The 20,239-nt window shown below is 48.1% G+C and overlaps 1 protein-coding gene across 3 annotated transcripts; it reads right to left on the minus strand.

The window, feature by feature from the left end:
* Positions 1–16,306: 16,306 nt before the first annotated feature.
* LOC112882713 (probable helicase MAGATAMA 3) lies at positions 16,307–18,591 on the minus strand. 3 transcript variants are annotated; one of them, XR_003226700.1, is made up of 4 exons: positions 17,455–18,591; positions 17,302–17,346; positions 16,813–16,899; positions 16,307–16,729 (listed from the first exon to the last, which is right to left on the minus strand). XR_003226700.1 is itself a non-coding variant. In XM_025947831.1 (3 exons), exons 1-3 carry the CDS (start codon positions 17,470–17,472, stop codon positions 16,508–16,510), a joined length of 300 nt encoding a protein of 99 aa, XP_025803616.1. In that variant the 5' UTR covers positions 17,473–18,591; the 3' UTR covers positions 16,307–16,507. The 3 variants fall into 3 exon arrangements, 1 of the variants encoding a protein (XP_025803616.1); XR_003226699.1 differs by having other exon boundaries at positions 17,302–18,591; XM_025947831.1 differs by lacking the exon at positions 17,302–17,346 and having other exon boundaries at positions 16,813–16,872.
* Positions 18,592–20,239: the final 1,648 nt, after the last annotated feature.

Consider the following 20,239-nt stretch of genomic DNA (forward strand, 5'->3'; position numbering starts at 1 on the left):
CGTGGGGCCCTTTTTGACGTAGTCTTTGTTTAAGTTTTTTCTTGAATGTCTGGAAAGCAATAGCCATCTTCATCATGACCCAATCCTTCAAGACTTTCTCTTTGTCCTCTGGAAAATTAAAGTGCAGTTTCACCTCTCTCCATAATATTTCCTTCTTCGTGTCGAGAACGATGTCTGCATCATTATTAGTGTCTTTATTTTTCTTCCCTAGTTTGCAGCTAATGGGGATGTTTTTCCGGATAAAATATTCACATTGTGTTATCACCGTATTTTGACCAGGTCAGAAGTGGGCCACGGAGCAAGATGGGCTTGGAAGGCGGTCGTGACAAAGCTTGCGAGTTGGGCCCGCGTGGAAGATGGAGGCCATAAGGCCGCGTAAATTAGGAGTAAGCAGTTAAGATTCGTGTCGTGTTAGGTTAGGGATTGGTTAAAGAGAACAAGTCTACGGACTATAAATATGTACCATGAATAAACGAGAAAGAGAATCAATCATCATCAACTCTCGGCGTATCGCCTCCCCTGTTTTAGGGTTCTTCATCGGGTAAGCGCCACGCGACCCCGATCACGTCTTGCGTGATCGGGGTAGCGTTACCCTTGCTTGTTCGCTTATACGTTGCTCGTGCTGAAGCCTTGTGGATGGCGAGTAGCGTTATTTATCTTAGCATGCGTTGAATAATCTTTTCTTTTGGTGCTTTCATTGTGCTTTATGCATCGTTCTCGCATGTTTGATCATCGTACTTAATCGTGGGTATGATGGTTTTATCTTGTTTCGTAATTGTCAGTAGATCCAATCTGTTATGGCTGGTTTCTATGTATTTAGAAGCTTGGTTCAATATGTGCACGATTAGGCCTTACAAACGAATTGAATGATCCGGTAGTATGCTCTGTATCGGCTTGTGCTTGAATAGAGGTTGTTTGGGAATCGGCTTTCCGTTATTCTCTTGCTCTCTGTTTAGATCGTTTTGTCGATGCTCTTGTGTATCTGTTAGGCTCAATTACGTGTAGGATGTTCCGATCGTGTAGTGAGGGCTTAGTTGTTGTGGATTGGATTAGATTGCATTTATGAAGCAAGTTTTATTTAAATATATACATACATACCAGTTTCCGTATTGCCTGTTCCAAAGATCCGATCCGGTATTGACGCAATCGGCTCTTCATAGCCGATACCGGGGAGGAGGTAATGAGCCGATTACGGCTCGGATTGATCTATACGCATGTCTGTGTATGCAGGAGTTCGACACGTCACACCTTCCTGATCGGGTGTAGGGTCAGGTGGCACGCCTAGCGACTCTCAGCCAGGGCGCGCGCCAGATCACTGGGCCGTTGACCGAGGGACCGGGGCCCACCAGCCGTCCCGGAAGCCTCCCGGCTCCTCGTGTTGCCTGTCGCTGCCCGCCGGCGGGTTTTGACCGACAACACATTCTGGCACGCCCGGTGGGACCTTCTTCATCGACTTCGTCATCTTCATTGACTCCGTCAGTGGTAGTCAACAAGATGGCAAGGGAGGATCCGATCTCTTATGAGGAGCTTTCTGCTGAGCACAAGCAAAGGTACGACGAAATCAAGGCTCAGTTTGAAGCCGATCTCATCGGCTCTTTCGAGAGAACTCGCAACCATGGTATCAGGTGGAGAGGTTTTTCACCTGAGGGTGCTCTTGATGGAGTGGATCTGTCTATCCCGTCCGAGGATCGTACCAGAGCTTTGCGGCAGGAGGTGAATTATGCAGTGGCTCATTCGCTGCACCGGCATTCTGAAAGTCTGGTTAATGCTTTTGAGCGTGTGGCTTTACGGGTGGTCCAAGAAATAATGAAGCATCAACATTCTCCGACTGGGCCCGCTCTGGGAAGCCATAAGGGAGAGTTGCCGTTCCAGACTAGGCCTCCTTTGCCTTATGCGCTTGCAGCAGCGGAATCACATGGTGCTCCAGCTTACGTGGTTTACAAAGTGGGAGGTGATCCTACAGACCACCAGTTCTTCAGCGAACCGCCCAAGGAAATCCCACATGGTTACATGTGCGCATACATCCCGGATAGCAATAACCCAATGCATCTCTCACAGAAAGTAGCTGGAGGGGTTCCTGGAGCTGACGCGGATAAGCAAGCTTGGTTAGCAACCTATGCTACAGGGCCGAGTCATGATAGTGTGCACTCGGCCCCCGGATTACAAACAGCGGAACAGATTGGTGCTATCCTGAGGGATCAGTTTGGTATTTTGCCAAAAAGGAGAGCGATCGGCTATACAAAGTCGTATCCGAGTGATTATGACCTAATTCCATTGCCACCCAAATATCGGCTCCCCGAGTTTACCAAATTCAGTGGGGCAGAAGGTGCTAGTTCTATCGAACACGTGAGCCGATATTTGGCACAATTAGGTATGATTTCTGTGTCGGATCCGCTACGAGTAAGGTTCTTCTCACAATCGCTTACGGGATCGGCCTTCGGGTGGTATACGTCATTGGGTCCTGACTCCATCCGTACGTGGAAACAGTTGGAAGAACAATTTCATATTCAGTATCACTCAGAAGCCGCAGACGCAGGGATTGCCGATCTGGCCCAAATGCGACAGAAGCGTGGAGAAACTGTGGCGGAATTCATTCGACGCTTCAGGGAGATGAAAAATAGGTGTTATTCAACACGGATCCCAGAAAAGGAAGCTGTGGAATTGGCATCTCTAGGGTTATTGAAGCCGATTAGAGATCTGGCTTTTCAATTGGAATTTACTTCACTGGCACATCTGGTCCAGAAGTTGACGATGTATGAGCAGCGTCACCCTGAGCTGTACCAGGAAAAGTTTAAGCGCCAAGTGGCGCTAGCTGATACTGAAGAAGCCGATGACTCCGGGGAAGAAGCGGAAGTATCAGTCGCAGAATGGGCTCGAGGTGCAAATCCCGTATCGTGCAAGTGGGTAAAGCAAATAGGACCGGCAAAGGGGTTTGATTTCGATGTAAGTAAAGTGGAACAAATTTTTGATTTATTGCTGAAGGAAAAACAGTTGAAGTTTCCAGAAGGTCACAAACCCCCTACGGCGCAAGATTTGAAGGGAAGATCATATTGCAAATGGCATGATTCCTTTACCCACAGCACAAGCGATTGTAAGGAGCTCCGTCGGCAGATCCAATCGGCTATTGAGCAGGGCCGATTGATATTGGGACAGACCGCTATGAAAGTCGACACTCAGCCATTCCCTGGTGTCAATATGGTGGAAAGTAACGATCGGACGGCAAGGCGACAACTCAATTTCGCACTGGGCATCAACATGGCGGGGGTGGCACCATGCCGCCAGATTGGAGATGGAGAGGCCGATTCAAGCAATCGGCTCCAAAATAAAAAGAGTGAATATGTTACAGAAAGGCAAGTAAGGTACGTAAGGAACCAACGGCCAATTTCTTCTGATCTTCTCAGGAAGTACGAATACCAGTACCAGCAGCGCCTCCATCGGGAGTCTGAGGAAGAGGAGTATGAGCGCCGAACCGGGAAGCGCCTGAGGAAGCACGAAGAAGCCCGCGATCATTGGCACTGCCCGTTCTTCAGGTACTGTTGGGATTCAGGTATGAGCCGATTGCCTACAATCAAGGATTGCCCAGAGTGTGGACCAAGGAAACCGGAAGCAAGGGATTCGGTTTTCCAGCGGATAAGACCTGCCCCAATCCGGCAAGCGCGGGTTCGGTCATCACAAATGGAAGATGAAGAGGAAGACAGGTATCATCGTCCTCGTTGGTGTCCCGATGGACTTAGTCGTTCCCAGAAGCGCAGGGTTCAACGGCTGCGTAGCTTGGAGGAGGCCGAAGCTAAGTACATCGAGACTTTAAGGAAGGCACGACCAGATTTGGCAGAACAAGTTAACTATGTGCAGGAAAAGGAGTCGCGCCCGCCCCGGAAGGAGTGGCGACCCAAGTCAACGAAAGCCGATAAGAAGGTATCGGCTGATGCACACATGGTTTTTGTGCTTCCTGCAGAGTTCCATGCGAGGCCCCAGGAAGAGCCGTCGGTGGCCCAACTTGATTTGGGACCTCGGCCAGTGATATTCGAGAAGCCACAAGCTAAGAATTACAAACACCTGAAAGCTTTATATCTTAAGGGGTTTATTAACGGTCAGCCCGTGAATAAGATGTTGGTGGATACGGGAGCGGCGGTCAACATTATGCCATACTCAGTCCTGCGCCGTTTGGGGCGGTCCACCGCAGACTTGATCAAGACCAATGTCACCCTAAGTGATTTTAACGGCCAGACTTCAGAAGCCCAAGGTGTCCCTAGTGTGGATCTCACCGTCGGAAACAAAACTGTCCCGACATCGTTCTTCGTCGTCAACAGCAAGAGCACCTACAATGTCTTACTTGGTAGGGATTGGATCCACACCAATTGCTGCATCCCTTCCACGATGCATCAATGTTTGATCCAATGGGACGGAGATGAGGTGGAAGTGGTCCAGGCAGACGACTCGATCGAAATTTCACATGCGGCCATGAGCATTTGGGATGCGGAAGATCAAGAGCCGATTTCAGGAATGAGCCTGGAAGGGTGTGATCGCATCGAAGCTACAAAAAACGGAGTAAGGCTGGTCTTATCCACCGGCCTCACAGAGTAAAGGAAAAGGAGGCAACACGAGGTAGTGGAGTCGTAAAGGCCGGTTCTTGCAATCGGCCCCAAAGGATCGAAGTTGTAAATATAAATGTGTTTCGTAGGTGTTATAAAATGGCCAGCATTAACAGCCGGCCCTGTTCTTCGTACAAAAACTTGGAAAATAAGGGGATGTGTGGAACGGCCGATTTTAACGATCGGCCGAGTTTTTTTATGCTGTGTCCTTTCTCCATTTGCAATGTCGATCTAATGGAAGAAGAAGGGAAGTTAGGGTATGATTTCACATCGGCTGATGAACTTGAGGAGATAGATATCGGTCCTGGGGATAAGCCACGGCCAACCTTCATAAGTAGGAAGTTACACCCAGCACTACGAGAGCCGATGATAGCATTGCTAAAGGGATACGCCGATTGCTTCGCCTGGGATTACATAGAGATGCCTGGACTAGATAGGAAAATAGTAGAGCATCGGCTTCCCCTCAAGAGCGGGTTTCGGCCGTTCCAGCAACGAGCACGACAGATGAAAGCCGAAGTTCTGGTCGAGGTGAAGAAAGAAATAGAAAAGATGCTGGAAGCCGGATTTATCAGGACTTGCAGGTACGCCGAATGGATTTCGAGCGTCGTGCCCGTACAGAAGAAAGATGGCCGATGGAGGGTGTGCGTGGACTTCAGGGATCTTAATAGGGCCACTCCAAAAGACGAATACCCGATGCCCATTGCAGAGACATTAATCAACGCTGCCGCCGGTCATAAGATTTTGAGTTTTATGGATGGTAATGCCGGATATAATCAAATCTTCATGGCCCCTGAAGATATACACAAGACTGCGTTCAGAGTGCCTGGAGCCGTGGGTTTGTTCGAGTACGTGGTTATGACTTTCGGCTTGAAGAATGCTGGTGCTACAAATCAGCGGGCTATGAACCATATCTTCCATGATCTGATCGGTAATCTAGTAGAAATTTATATCGACGACGTTGTGGTAAAGTCAGCATCGGTCGAGGGACATTTAGACGACCTGCGGCGGGTTCTGGAACGAACTAGAAAGTTTGGACTCCGGATGAACCCAAAGAAGTGTGCTTTTGGTGTGTCGGCTGGGCAGTTCCTGGGATTTCTGGTTCATGAAAGAGGGATAGAGATTGGCCTAAAAAGTTAGGAAGCCGTACGCACCATGGTGCCACCCACCACCAAGAAAGAGCTCCAGCAGCTCATTGGTAAGATTAACTTTGTCAGGAGATTTATTTCTAATTTGTCTGGACGGATCGAGCCTTTTATGGAGTTAGTCAAGACTAGAACGACTGACGAGTTCCGCTGGGGGCAGACCAACAGCGGGCATTTGAGGAAATCAAAGAATATTTGTCGAAGCCGCCTGTGCTGGTGCCACCACAACAGGATAGACCGTTTCATATATATCTATCAGTGGGCAACACTTCTATTGCTTCAGTGGTGGTACAATTGTATGATGGCAAAGAAAAGGTGGTCTTTTATCTCAGCAGAAGATTGTTGGATGCGGAAACAAGGTACCCCGACATGGAAAAACTTTGTTTATGTTTATTCTTTACGTGCACCAAGCTTCGTCATATCCTGCTATCGGCTGAAGTGGTCGTCATCTGCAAATCGGATGTCATAAAACATATGTTATCGGCTCCTGTTTTGAAAGGCCGATTGGGGAAGTGGATGTTCGCGTTATCAGAATTCGATATCCGATATCAACCTGCGAAAGCAGTTAAAGGGCAGGCGTTAGCGGATCTTATTGCAGAGAGGGTTAACACCAATATCGCAGCACTTTCTATACGAGCCTGGGCCATGTACTTCGACGGGTCAGTTTGTGGGGATGGATGCGGCATCGGCATCTTACTGGTATCGCCTCGGGGGCAACGTATTCTTTTTCGATCAGATTACCTGTCGCCTGTACCAATAATCTTGCAGAATATGAGGCGGTACGGAAAGGTATGGAATTGCTCTTAGAGGCCGGAGCTGAAGCAGTGGAAGTTTTTGGGGATTCAAAATTGGTAGTTTCCCAGCTTACAGAAGAATACAGGTGCGAAAGCGAACTGCTGTTCCCAATGTGGGTCCAATGCCAGGAGCTAATAGCCCAGTTCAGATACATTAATTTTTATTGGATACCCAGGGCTCGGAATGCCGAAGCTAATGATCTAGCACAGCTGGCTTCAGGGTACAAAGCCGATGGGTCAGTTCATCAGGTATACTTCCTGGACCAGGGAGATTGGAGAGCCGATATCTTCAATTACTTGAAGGATTCGGCTCGGGGGGCACCCAAGAGGATACGATACAAAGCTATGAAGTATGTTCTCATAGGGGATGATATGTTCTACAGGACCTTAGAGGGGTTACTGCTTAAGTGTTTGGGGCCAGTGGAGTCCAATCGGCTCCTGCATGAAGTTCATGAAGGAACGTGTGGAACCCATCAATCGGCACACAAAATGAAATGGCTGATTAGGCGATCAGGATATTACTGGCCCACCATGCTTGAAGATTGCTTTAAATACTATAAAGGGTGTCAGGCATGTCAGAGGTTTGGAAAAATCCAGATGGTACCAGCGTCCGTTATGAACCCCATCATTAAACCATGGCCGTTCAGAGGCTGGGGTATGGACATGATCGGCAAAATTAATCCCCCATCTAGCAAGGGTCATCAGTTCATCCTAGCTATCACAGATTATTTCACCAAATGGGTGGAAGCGGTTCCGATGAAGTCAGTGACGTCCAGGGACGTTATTCAGTTTGTCAAAGAGCACGTCATTCACAGATTCGGAATTCCACAGACTATTACAACGGATGGTGGCTCGGTTTTCATTTCAGAAGAATTCAAGAAGTTTGCTGCTGATATGGGAATCAAGTTGATTAGATCGTCTCCATATTATGCTCAGGCAAATGGACAAGCCGAAGCGTCCAACCAGAGTCTTATCAAGTTGATCAAAAGGAAGATTGATGAGTACCCTAGACGTTGGCACGAGGTCCTATCAGAAGCACTTTGGGCATACCGCATATCATGTCACGGAGCGACAAAAACTTCTCCTTACCACTTGGTCTACGGGCAGGAGGCCGTGTTGCCGTGGGAGGTTACGGCCGGATCAAGGCGTGTAGAATTCCAGAATGATTTGTCCGCTGAAGAGTATGCTACCCTGATGAGCGACAATGTGGAAGATCTCACGGAACTCAGGCTATGGTCACTAGAGAAGATCAAGGAAAATAAGGCTAAGGTGGCCCGCGCATATAATAAAAAGGTTAAGCCGAAGGAGTTTCAGGTGGGAGATTTGGTTTGGGAAGCAGTATTGCCATTGGGAACTAAAGACGCGGCTTATGGCAAATGGTCTCCAAATTGGCATGGGCCGTACAGGGTCGACCAGGTCCTACCAGGGAATGCGTACATGCTTGAAGAATTGGACGGCGTTAAATTCCCAGTAGCAGTCAATGGCCAACACCTTAAGAGGTACTTCCCAAGTATGTGGGCTGATGAACAATGAAGCCGATGCGACCAGCAAGCTAAGTAGGGGGGCAAAGGCCGAGTCGACGAGGATCGGTGTCGGCATTATAGGAGACGAAGAAAGAACAACAAGTATCGATCGACCCGATCAGATTAGAACAGCCGATGCGGTGCCACCGGCTCTAGAATTGTGCTTATGGTAATCAGAAGTCACAGGTTACCAAACAGCCGATGTGCCACCATCGACTTTAGATTCGCTACATAAAAAACACCACAGGTTTACCACACAAACACAAGGTTTATCTCGGATAAGGCTGCAGAAGGAAGGCGTCGATAGCGGCGATAGCATCAAGACGGATGCGGTCAACCTCATCAAGTACTGCTTCGTCCTCTTCGTCCGCCCCCGGCACCACCTGTTTGTTCAAGCTGTTCAGCTGGGCCAAGTCCGTCTTCAGTTCAGTGGTTAGGATTTCTGCCTCCTGCTTGGAACCCGCGATGAGATTCTTCTCCTCTTGGATGCGCTGTTTGGTGGCCTGGACCCTAGCTTCAAGGTCTTCCAATTCTTTCTCCAAGAGGTGGAGCCGATGGGCGGAAGCAGATGTATCGATCTTGGCGTCGAGTGCGGCTTTCTTCTTGTTGATCGACTGACACATTTCGGCGATAATGGTCCTCAGGAGCGATTGGGAACGCCGGGTCTCGATCCTGCGGCGAGCCTCTGCTACTTTCGCTTGAAAGGAAGAAAGGTACCCTGCTGGCAAAAGTTTGACCTGGAGGCTGACAGGGAGCTGGGAGCTAACCTCGTCGAGGATCTGCTTGATTGCACTAGAATCCTGGATCAAAGCAGAGATAGGCCCGATAGAAGGTCCTTCACACGGAGAAGTTGATCGGCAGCGCTGGTTGGGCCTGAGGAAGAATCATCGGCCTCCAGTATGGTTGACCCAATCGTGGCAGGGTCAAACGCAAGGAGCTCTGAAAGATCCAGGTTCTGAAGGAGAAGAGAGTGAGACAGGCGTTACGAAAAAAAAAAAACCAAAATAGTTACAGAGAGAAAATGTACCTGTCTCGAGGAGGAAGCACGATGGCCAACGAAGGGGTGATCGGCTCCCGGGAGGGTGTCCCTCCCGAGGAATGAGCGGTGGCGGCAGAGGCCGCATGGATTGCGCCTCCAGAGGGAGGAGCGACAGCCGATGGAGCAGCAGTCGGCTTTACAGAAGCAACAGCCGATGAAACGGCGATCGGCTCCGTTGGGCGTACCTCTCGTGCAGGGGAATCAGCAACAGCCGATGAAACGGCGATCGGCTCCGTTGGCGTACCTCTCGTGCAGGGGAATCAGCGATAGCCGAGGCGGGGAAGGGCCCTTCCAGACAGGAGTCAATGACTTGCAGACCTAGCGAAGCAGTTGGGGCAGCAGCCGATGCAGAAGGGCCTTCCGAGTCTGTCACACCAGGATTGCAAAGGGTGATCAAGGCCCTGATGGGTACGTCCACGTCCTCTGGCGTCTCCACAGACGAACCTTTCTGACATGGAGGTTCCTCCCCGCTGGAGACTTCTACAACAGCAGGCTGCAGGAAAAGAGAGTGTCACTAAAAGGGGGATGAACAAAACCCGATTGCGAAGAGGAAAGAGGGGCCGAACCTGGTCGGCGACTGGAGGTGGTGGATTGGGAGAAGACGGCGCGGTTCCCTTCCGGACCTTTCTGACAAGGGTCTTTCTCGTCTTAGCACAGACCCGGGGGGCAGCAGCCTCAGAAAGCCGTTTCCGCTTGGGGGTCAACTTGGCGGTGCTTGGCTGGATCTGCATTACACTCTTCGAGGGAGGGGGTGCGTTCCTGCCGAAAAGAACCACGGGAGCGACCGCCCGGAAGCAAAAAAGCGACCCATCCTCGTTTAGTGGCTCGGGGCCATCTTCTCGCTGCAGCAGTAAGGTGGATTCAGGAAGGATCCAACGCAATTAAAGAAAGAATGCTAGTCCAGAAAGGGGGTACCTCTCCATCAGGGATGTCATATTCAGGGTCGATCTGTTGAAGCAGCGGACCCAGAGCTCCTCGGAAAACATGAGTTTTCCACATCGTCCACCATCCATCGAAGTCAACAGCCGAGAAGGTGAAGGTGAAGTTGGCAGGAACGGACAGGGAAGGTCTGTGAACAGACTGTAGCACCTCTGGGCGGTTAGAGCGTCGGGGAGGTCTACCCTGCTGGATGTTAGCAGGTGGAGAAGGAGGTGGGGAGGTACTTGCGCAAGGCCAAATTGCCGGGCCGCTATGACCGGCTGGTAAAACTCATAACCGGGTTTAAGAATCCGGTTAGAGGTGCTCATGCCGACTGGGAGAAGGCAAGGCCGAACCATGATGGAATAAAGATGCCTGGTGTCAGCATCATCGGCAATATCAGCCAAACGGAAGGTAGCTGGGTTCTCAAAGAGCTCAGAGTCGGCATAAGGAAGGAAGTCCGGGTTGGCGAGGCCTTTATAGAAAATCTTGAACCAACGGGAAGCATCTGGGGGATTCAGTTTCCCGCCAGGGAGACTGTATAGGCCTGCCCAAAGCTAGTACATCTAATTTGTCTCCCACTCAGATCAGGGAAGGAATTACCGACCAAGGAAGGGAAATCAGGATCAGAATTGTGGAAGTAAAGACGAGCCCACAATTGAATGAACCACCACGGGCCACCGGTTCTAATCTTCTTCTGGGTAAGGAGGCTGGAAGTCATCAGATGAAGATAACGGTAGAGTTCCCCTAGAAATAGTTTGCCGAGGCCAATGGTTGACCTTTGGCCAGTTCATAAGCCAAGGAAAGATAGTTTTTGGTCGGGGCAAGGGAAGGACCACAGAAAAGGAAGTGTTCAAGCCATAAGTTCAGAAAGGCCGTATGCTCCTTTTCCGACACAGGGCCTTTGCTCTTCTGGTGTTGGCTCAGGTATGTGCTCCAGTTGGTGCATTCAGTTTTCGAAGATAATTTGTAAGGAACCACATGGAGGCTGTAAGCAGAAGGGCAGGCTGAAGATATGTTTAGGCCAGTAATCATCACAACATCTAACAGTGTTGGGTTAATGGGCTATGTCCGAAAGGAAACAATTCAAGGCATCAGACCAGAAATAGCCGATGGTCTTCAGAAGGTTTTCATCTTTCTCAAGAGGAGAGAGTGATAAAGACAGGGCATCGGCTATTCCAATTGATTCCCACAAGGGCTGGTAGGTGTTCGCTACCCTATTGTACCAAGCCATCCAGCCTTCAGGAGGGTTTGGCCAGGCGCGGAGGCTATCCGACCAAATTCTAGGTCTACATTCTGGCTCACAAAGGGATTCGGTTGGCCTCACACGAGATCAGATCTATGGGTTTTTCGTAAGAGCGAGGTCCAAGGCAAAAGGAATCGGGGGAGGAAGGATGTGGCAAGAAGATATCGGAAGCCTGAAAAACCCCAAAAATCGCCGGGGGAAAAGTCATTTAACGGCGCAGTAAAAAATGTGCGGATGCTAGGTTAGATTAATGGGGTCGGAGTTTACCTTCAGACCAAAGGCGGCGGCGGCGGTGCGCGAGGATCCCGCCATCGGGAGACGTGGATCGAAACCTTGGAGAATGAATCTAGGGTGGCGGCGCAAGATCGAGCGTGTGTCTCAAGGACTAGGGGAGATCTGCGGCTAGGGTTTGCGAGCGAAAAGGGGATCGGAATCGGCCTGTAAGGTTTGCGCGGATTGACTGCAGAAGGTAAAGTAAATTGAAGAGCGGTTCAGATCCGGGGTGTATACCTTAAAGCCGATGCGATGCCATCGGCTCTTGAATGAATTGGTTGCATAATAAGAGGGATTAAACAAAGCAGATTGTATTCATGGCAAGTCAGCAAGAACAAAAGAGGAACTAGCTACTCCTGGAAACAACCTAACAGGGTACTACAATCTACCACCAGTGCACATCAGAGGCTTTGTGGCGCTTGGACGGTGGAGCGATGCTGGCGCCGCTGCTGGCTGCTACCGTCGTCGCCATCATCGTCAGCGTCGTTCCCATCGCTGCCACTGGGTGAAGCCGTCATCATCGTCGGTTCCTCCGCGGCTGTCGGAAGTGTCGTCCGATACCTGTCAAAAAGAAAGTTACCTGCCACGGATCTTCTTCGGAGGAGAGGGAGTCGGATCCTTCCTCTGAGAAAGAAAGGTCTTCTCCCCAAAGGCATCATCTCCTCTTCCTCCAGCTCGGCTCCGAGGAGGAGAGCGGAATCCTCGCCGTCAGTCAGAGAGCCGTCATCTTCGGACTGGTAATCAAAGTCCCACTCCACTGCGTCCCAATGCAGGGGAGCACGGACCTCATAAGCGGCGATTGGGTCATATTCTGGAGTGGGTTCTCGTGTTGTTCCGGACTCGTAGGAGATGACAGAGGAAGCAGAGGAAGAAGAGGCCATGGTGAAGGAAGGAGAGGGAGTCGACGATGGTTGTGAGGGAAAGTGGGTAAAGAAGGTGCTGGAAACAAATTTATAAAGCCAACGAGTGGATGAAATGAATCGGCACCGTAACGGTTCCCCAGGAGGTCGATGCAGAGTAGTCACGTCCATCGGGAGCCGAAAGGGCGCGGTCGTACGGATCGGAAGACGAAGGGTCAAGGCAGTAATGATTTCGGAATTTCTATTACCGAAACCAGGGGGGCATGTGTTATCACCGTATTTTGACCAGGTCAGAAGTGGGCCACGGAGCAAGATGGGCTTGGAAGGCGGTCGTGACAAAGCTTGCGAATTGGGCCCGCGTGGAAGATGGAGGCCATAAGGCCGCGTGAAATTAGGAGTAAACAGTTAAGATTCGTGTTGTGTTAGGTTAGGGTTAGTTAAAGAGAACAAGTCTACGGACTATAAATATGTACCATGAATAAACGAGAAAAGAATCAATCATCATCAACTCTCGGCGTATCGCCTCCCCTGTTTTAGGGTTCTTCATCGGGTAAGCGCCACGCGACCCCGATCACGTCTTGCGTGATCGGGGTAGCGTTACCCTTGCTTGTTCGCTTATACGTTGCTCGTGCTGAAGCCTTGTGGATGGCGAGTAGCGTTATTTATCTTAGCATGCGTTGAATAATCTTTTCTTTTGGTGCTTTCATTGTGCTTTATGCATCGTTCTCGCATGTTTGATCATCGTACTTAATCGTGGGTATGATGGTTTTATCTTGTTTCGTAATTGTCAGTAGATCCAATCTGTTATGGCTGGTTTCTATGTATTTAGAAGCTTGGTTCAATATGTGCACGATTAGGCCTTACAAACGAATTGAATGATCCGGTAGTATGCTCTGTATCGGCTTGTGCTTGAATAGAGGTTGTTTGGGAATCGGCTTTCCGTTATTCTCTTGCTCTCTGTTTAGATCGTTTTGTCGATGCTCTTGTGTATCTGTTAGGCTCAATTACGTGTAGGATGTTCCGATCGTGTAGTGAGGGCTTAGTTGTTGTGGATTGGATTAGATTGCATTTATGAAGCAAGTTTTATTTAAATATATACATACGTACCAGTTTCCGTATTGCCTGTTCCAAAGATCCGATCCGGTATTGACGCAATCGGCTCTTCATAGCCGATACCGGGGAGGAGGTAATGAGCCGATTACGGCTCGGATTGATCTATACGCATGTCTGTGTATGCAGGAGTTCGACACGTCACACCTTCCTGATCGGGTGTAGGGTCAGGTGGCACGCCTAGCGACTCTCAGCCAGGGCGCGCGCCAGATCACTGGGCCGTTGACCGAGGGACCGGGGCCCACCAGCCGTCCCGGAAGCCTCCCGGCTCCTCGTGTTGCCTGTCGCTGCCCGCCGGCGGGTTTTGACCGACAACACATTGATTGACCAATGTCCTGTCAACACTCTTGGGAACCATTGGTTCACCGTCCTCTTTCAATAAGGTGATGTTGGTAAGCCCCGCCATCTTTTTCTTTGAGCCTCATTTTTGTTTTGGCTTCCTCGATCTATATGCCTGGAAAAATATCTATTAATATACGCATTTCATACGTAGAGAATTCATACATATATATATATACACACACACACACACCATGTTAGTTTACAAATGCATGAATTTCATATACCACATCTTGAACCTCTTCCTAAGCAATTTTCTTCCGCTCATCATCGCCATCGCTAGTATCGTTGAGATACTGGCTGCCGTCATCCTCGGGTGCATCATTTTTGAGAGACGGTGGGTGATTGGTACCTTCATGAATTACATTGTGAAGAAACTCCTCGTTATCATCAATAGGACTCATTTCGATTCCTGTGCGAACAAAATATGCAATATCTATAATATTCTACAATATTCAATAATTTTCTATAATAAATACATGAACTTGTACCGCAACAAATTTACATCACATATAATTTTCTACAATTTTCTACTATTCCCTACAATTTTTCACCTTCTTCTACAATATTCTATACTATTTTACACTATTCTATAATTTTCTACGATTTTCTACCATTTTCTACAATATTCTAAAAATTTCTACAATTTTCTACTATTCCCTACAATTTTTCACCTTCTTCTACAATATTCTGCACTATTCTATAATTTTTTACAATATTCTATAAATTTCTATAATTTTCTACAATTTTTCACCTTCTTCTACACTATTCTACAATTTTCTACAATTTTCTATAGTTTTCTATTTTCATGAAACACGGTCAGGCGGTTTGGCGGGGTATGGAGTGGAACCATTACAACCCCCGCGCACCCAAATACATTTTTAGTGCATCACGTGAATTTGATCCCGGCGTGGATCCACTACCCTACCTAACCGTGTTTCGACCCCAAACCCCGCCAATCCCGCCCTATCCAAACAAAGCCTAAGAAAGTTTCCCCCTCTATGTTCAAGTCTCTCCAATATATATGTTGCTCTACCCAGGCCATAATTCTATGGTGATAGCACACCATTGATTAATCATCCCCGCCTCGATCATCAGCAGCCATGGCATCATCCCATTCATCTGATTATTGGTCGACGGCATCATCGACATTCATGAGCTCCTGCCTTACAACTTTTTTTTTCCGAAACATGTGGGGAGAAATCACCCTAGTAAATCCTTATATTGTAGTAACTAATAAGCAGGGCTATGTACAAGCAAGGCTAGCAAGGCACTGACAGAAAACGGAAACAAACAATCAAATACAAAGCATCTTGCCATGTGAAGAGAGAGAGATGTAAGTCAATCCAATTACAGATATAGGCAAACGGAAGAACACATGGAGCTGCCGAAAATTGCGACGAGAAATCCCCTCGTGAGATCACTTTGTATTACTAACTAGGGCTATGTACAAGCAAAGCTAGCAAGCTAAGATGAAGATAGGGAGATGTAATTTGATCAAATTACGGGCCTGGGGAAATGGAAAAACACATGGAGCTGTGGTGCTTGCCGAGCATAGCCTCTTGTAAAGACATAAACTTTGGCCTTATTACGACAACGACCTCGTTGATTGCTTCCACTCGCTTGAGCATTCAGCTCCGGAGGAAGAACACTTTTTGATGGTCGTGAGCGAGATTATCTGTTGGACTTTTTGATGGTCGCTCATGTACCAAAGGACTCAAAATTAACTTATGCAGAAGCTGGGATACTACCTGTATAGCCACGAATTCCAGTGCCTCCCAATCCCACAAGGACTCATCACCTCGTGCACAAAGGGCATCCTCCCTCTCTCGCCCGAGTCCAGAGACTTCTCATATATCGGCACTCTCACATCTCACCTTGGTGCGCGCGCGCTCATTTTGATGCTTGTAGCAGGACACACCCTTAGGTCCCTTTTAAAGTCATAATCAGGGTTCTCATGTGCAGTGCACGTGTTTGCTGCCCTTGTGTCGCCTCGGAACTTTTATTTCATAATCACAATTCTGCAACTGATTGACCCCAGTAGCATTTTGTTCTGGATTTGCCCTTGGCTGCAGAGCAATGCAGTGCAAGGAAGGGGATCATAGAATTCTTCTCGAGTGCTGGGACCTCGGACGATCATGGGCTGATGGGCAGCCGCGCAGGTCAAGCGTGTATTGCCAGGAATTCCAGTGCCTCCCAAAATCTCACCATCCACCCTCCACATCATGCACAAAGTCACGAGAGCGAGGGCACTCCTCATCGGCGCGCTCTACTTGTCTCTCTGGGCGCGCATGCTGATGCTTGTCTCTCGACACCCTTTTATTAAGGTCATTCGCAGCGGCACGTCACTGCTGCCACTCTGCTTCGTAAAAATTACTTGCAGTATTCCCCTAAGCCATGGGAAATTGGTTTTTGAAGTGCATAAATGACACGTGGAGAACCGAAAACGTACACAAGAAACGTGTCTGTCACTATTTATGTTTAACAAGTAATGTTGGTAGTGTAACTTAGGCATCCCGGGCATCTCTTCCACCCAAAATTGGATAAATTTCTGTTTTGAAGCCTCAGCAACCTCCATGTCTCCACCCATAAAACCCTAATCCTCTATATGTACCAGTTCGCTAATACAACTGCTGTACCCAGGGGCCACAGCTCACACGGCGTCCTACAATCAGTCGTCGCCGCCTCCATCATCAACATCCAGGGCAGCGTCGTCGTCATCCCCTGCATCTGCTTGGTCGTCGACAGCATCCACAATCATGAGGCCCTGCCTGTGCGCTTCTTCATTCATCGCCTCCAGCGCTTCAGCTTTGGGCTCTGCAGGAGGATCCTTTTGCACCACCATGGTCTTCAGGTTATCCTCGGCAAAGAATGCGCCGAATGGCTTTGGGACCTGCAAGATGTGCAGTTTGGATTCATCCCAGATGCTTTGCTCTTTCAAGCTAAGAAACAACACAGAAGCAATAACAATCTCACCTTGAAGTAGCTCTTTCGCTCTTTGGCACTCCCGACAAGATTGTTCCAGTGTTCATCTTTCTGCAGTGTTGAAGCGGAACCTACAACCTGCAGTATGCAGATTGATATTTGGATTCACGAGTAAACGAACAAAGGGCATAAGACAAGACATGTGAAAAGAAAGTTGGTTTCTAAATGTCAGCTGAATCTTGTAGATGGATGCAACCATCAACATTAAACAGCATCCTTGAACAAGCATATCTGCTTTTGCATGTATGAATGCATGCAAGAGAATCTTGACTATTCTGTATACATCTTGTTAGGACACATAGCTCCTTAATTATTGAATTTATAACCTGCTACTATGTCTTAGTTGAGACCATAAGCGCATATATGCCATGAGTAATTGAGTATCATGCATAAGATGGTCCTGATGCTACTGCCGTCTGCAGATGAAGCAAAACGAAATATTAAAGAAGAAAGTTTGAAGCTTGGAGAAGAGGCACTTACTCTTTAGAGTGGGTCTATATATACTTGCTCTTCAGCTCCAAGGAGCTTCTCTTGGCACCAGGGATCATTCATACACACATTTGGTGGTCAAGGGCAAGAGAAGCACTAAGTGATATTGCAAGGTTCTTAATTGAAGATTAAGGATATGCTTACAGAGTAGCAAGTGTGCATCCACCCTTTCTCTTAATCTTGTGCAGGTCAAGTGAAGTCTTTGCTTGTTACTCTTGGTGATCGGCATCACCTAGACGGCTTGATGGTGATGTTCTTGGTGAGCTCTCAGGAAGGAGTCTTGTGAGAAGCCCCAAGAAAGTTGTGCTCGGTTTGGAATCCGCCGATCCGGAGTGGAGAATGGATATCCGTTAGAGAGCACTTGATCCTGCGTAGATCAAGGAGGAGCAATACCCTTGCACGGGTGCTCCAACGAGGATTAGGGAAGAGTGCCGACTCTTCGATACCTCGGGAAAAAATCGACGTTCTAACCCTTGCTTTAATTTGAACAATTTACTTTCCGCAATTTCAATTTCTAGAATTGCCATGCTAGCATAGTGTTGGAATTATGTTGCAAACCTGATCATCAGATTATAAGTTCATTCCATACCGGACCAGACCGTGCACATTCTTATTATGAGAAGGGGTCATTCGAGCCTATGGAAATAGGATACTCTGTTTACATAGAAATCCCTACGTCCTTACATTCTATTTAGGATTAGGAATAGGTGTAATCAGACCTGCTTTTGACTTAGAACGATTAGAATAGTCACATTTTATAAGGTTTAAGCGTGATTAGACTTGGTTGTAGATCTTATTTTCGGTAAGAAAAATTAGTTAGAGCCTAATTCAGCCCTCTCTTGATCCTTTCATCGTCGATGACCTCGAACCTGCGGAGCGAGTCACTGTTGGTGTTGGACCGCTTCTCCGTGACAAACCTGCTGCTGCCGTCGGCGTCGAGCAGCACGGAGGCGTCGCACCCCTGCACGAAGCAGTCGTGGAAGTTCATCCGCAGCAAGGACGACGCCGCCATGCGCGGGTCCTCCGCGTGCGCCTTCGCCACGATGGCCTGCACCTGCGGGCACGTGTGCTCGTAGTAAGTGCGGCTGCAGCGGGAACCCGCCACCGCCGTGCCCACCCGGCACCGGATGCCCCGCGCAGAGCACGAACAGCAATCCGAGCACGGCCGCCACCGCGACGCCGCCGCTGCTCCAGCTCCACTGACGCCGCGCCATTCCCACAGCTCAGCTCACCGACGCTCGATCACACTCGAAGAACCATGGCACTTCTAGCTAGCTAAGCTAGCTGGGTAGTAATTTGCTCGTGCTGATCTGACGAAATGCGAGGATGATCACGTATTTATAGGACGAACGTACCCAAGCATGAACTAAACGGAATGATAAGCATGATCAGGTAAAGCTAAGTATTTCTATACGGATTGGTTGTGGAGGATTGGGCGAGGGAGCCGGTAACGGCTGGTCTTTCCAGCTCCGGTCTCACCTCCTCCATTGAGCTTTTGGGCAGGGCAAGTACAACCTATACACTTGCGCGTGTTGAGCTCACCGGCTCAGGTACACGTACAGAACGGACAGCACAGGCAAAGGGACGCGGCGCTTGTATAATGCGAGCATCGATCAGCTTGGCTTTGTCACCTAAAAGGCTTGGGCTTAAACAATCTCCCAACATGCTCACTCTGCAGAGGCCATGGAGTTTGCTTTTGTCGTCACGGCCGGCCGACCGACACACGTCGACGGTGTATGACGCAGAAGATGCTAGTCTCGAAGCCACGTTGGTAAAAGCAATGATTTTTTTTCTCTCCGATGCTAAAAGCAACGATTTTGATGAAGGGATTAGATAAGTGGAGTACACTGTGTCAGCCTAAGCTACCAACAAGGAGGGGCGTGAAGCCAAAATTCAGACATTCAGAACCAAGTAAGAAGCTTAATGAGGATGGGTTATGAGTTATGACAGAAACTTTAAAGAAACAAGTACCTTAAAAATCAGAGTTCAGGACTCCAAAAAAATCAGGTGACTCACATTATTTTTGGTGGCAACTGAGAAGGTTTAAAATGAAGGAATGGTAGTAAGAGAATTTGGTTTTGGGAAGACAAATGGCCTGGTAATGAAGCCATTATGCATCAGTATCCGTCTTTGCACATTATATATTGTTCAGAAAGGGCATGCAACGGTAGCCCTAGGTGTTAAGTGCGGTCCCTTTAAATGTCTCTCAGTAGAGCATTGGAGAAGAGCACACTAGTTTCATGGCATAATCTTGTAGTTAAAAAATGTTATTGTTTAGTTGAATGACAGGGTGAATAATGCGCTTAGACTTTAGATGGGACCATCATCAAAGCGTGCATTTTTTTCAGACCAATCAATATACAGGGCCTTTGTAAAATGAGGGTACGGCAATAACTAATAAAGAAATATGGAAGATGATATTGCCTTTGAAAGCAAAACTTCATATGTTGTACTTTCTTAAGAAAAAATTGAGTGCTTTTTATTAGGAAATGGAGTACTTTTAACGAAGAACAATTAAGCGGGTAGGAAATGGAAAAGGAGTAAACAGTGTTATTTTTTAAGCAACGATGAAACCATTTATTATTTCTTCTTTTATTGCCATTATGCTAAGTTTCTCTGGAGAGCGGTCCACACCGTGCGCGAGAAGTGCAACAGTTGGGTTTTTCTTTGTCTTTGTTGATTGAAACATGTTTAAACAGAAATGTAAATTGAGTTTAGTGGTGCCAGAATTCATAGATGTTTTGTAGCTGCACGAGAAGCTGACCATTCTAGGTATATTTTGGTGCCTTTAATCCCTAGCCAAGTGAATTTTACTTACAGATATGTCCAAACCTCCATTGCCTACAAGAGCATTGTAGCAAAGCTTAGACAATTTCAATTTCGGTGTAGTGGATCCTTGCAGCTGCAGAATCAGGGCTAAAAAAAATCA

The sequence above is a fragment of the Panicum hallii genome, chromosome 2 (genome assembly GCF_002211085.1).
Source record: "Panicum hallii strain FIL2 chromosome 2, PHallii_v3.1, whole genome shotgun sequence".
NCBI classification, from domain to species: domain Eukaryota; kingdom Viridiplantae; phylum Streptophyta; class Magnoliopsida; order Poales; family Poaceae; genus Panicum; species Panicum hallii.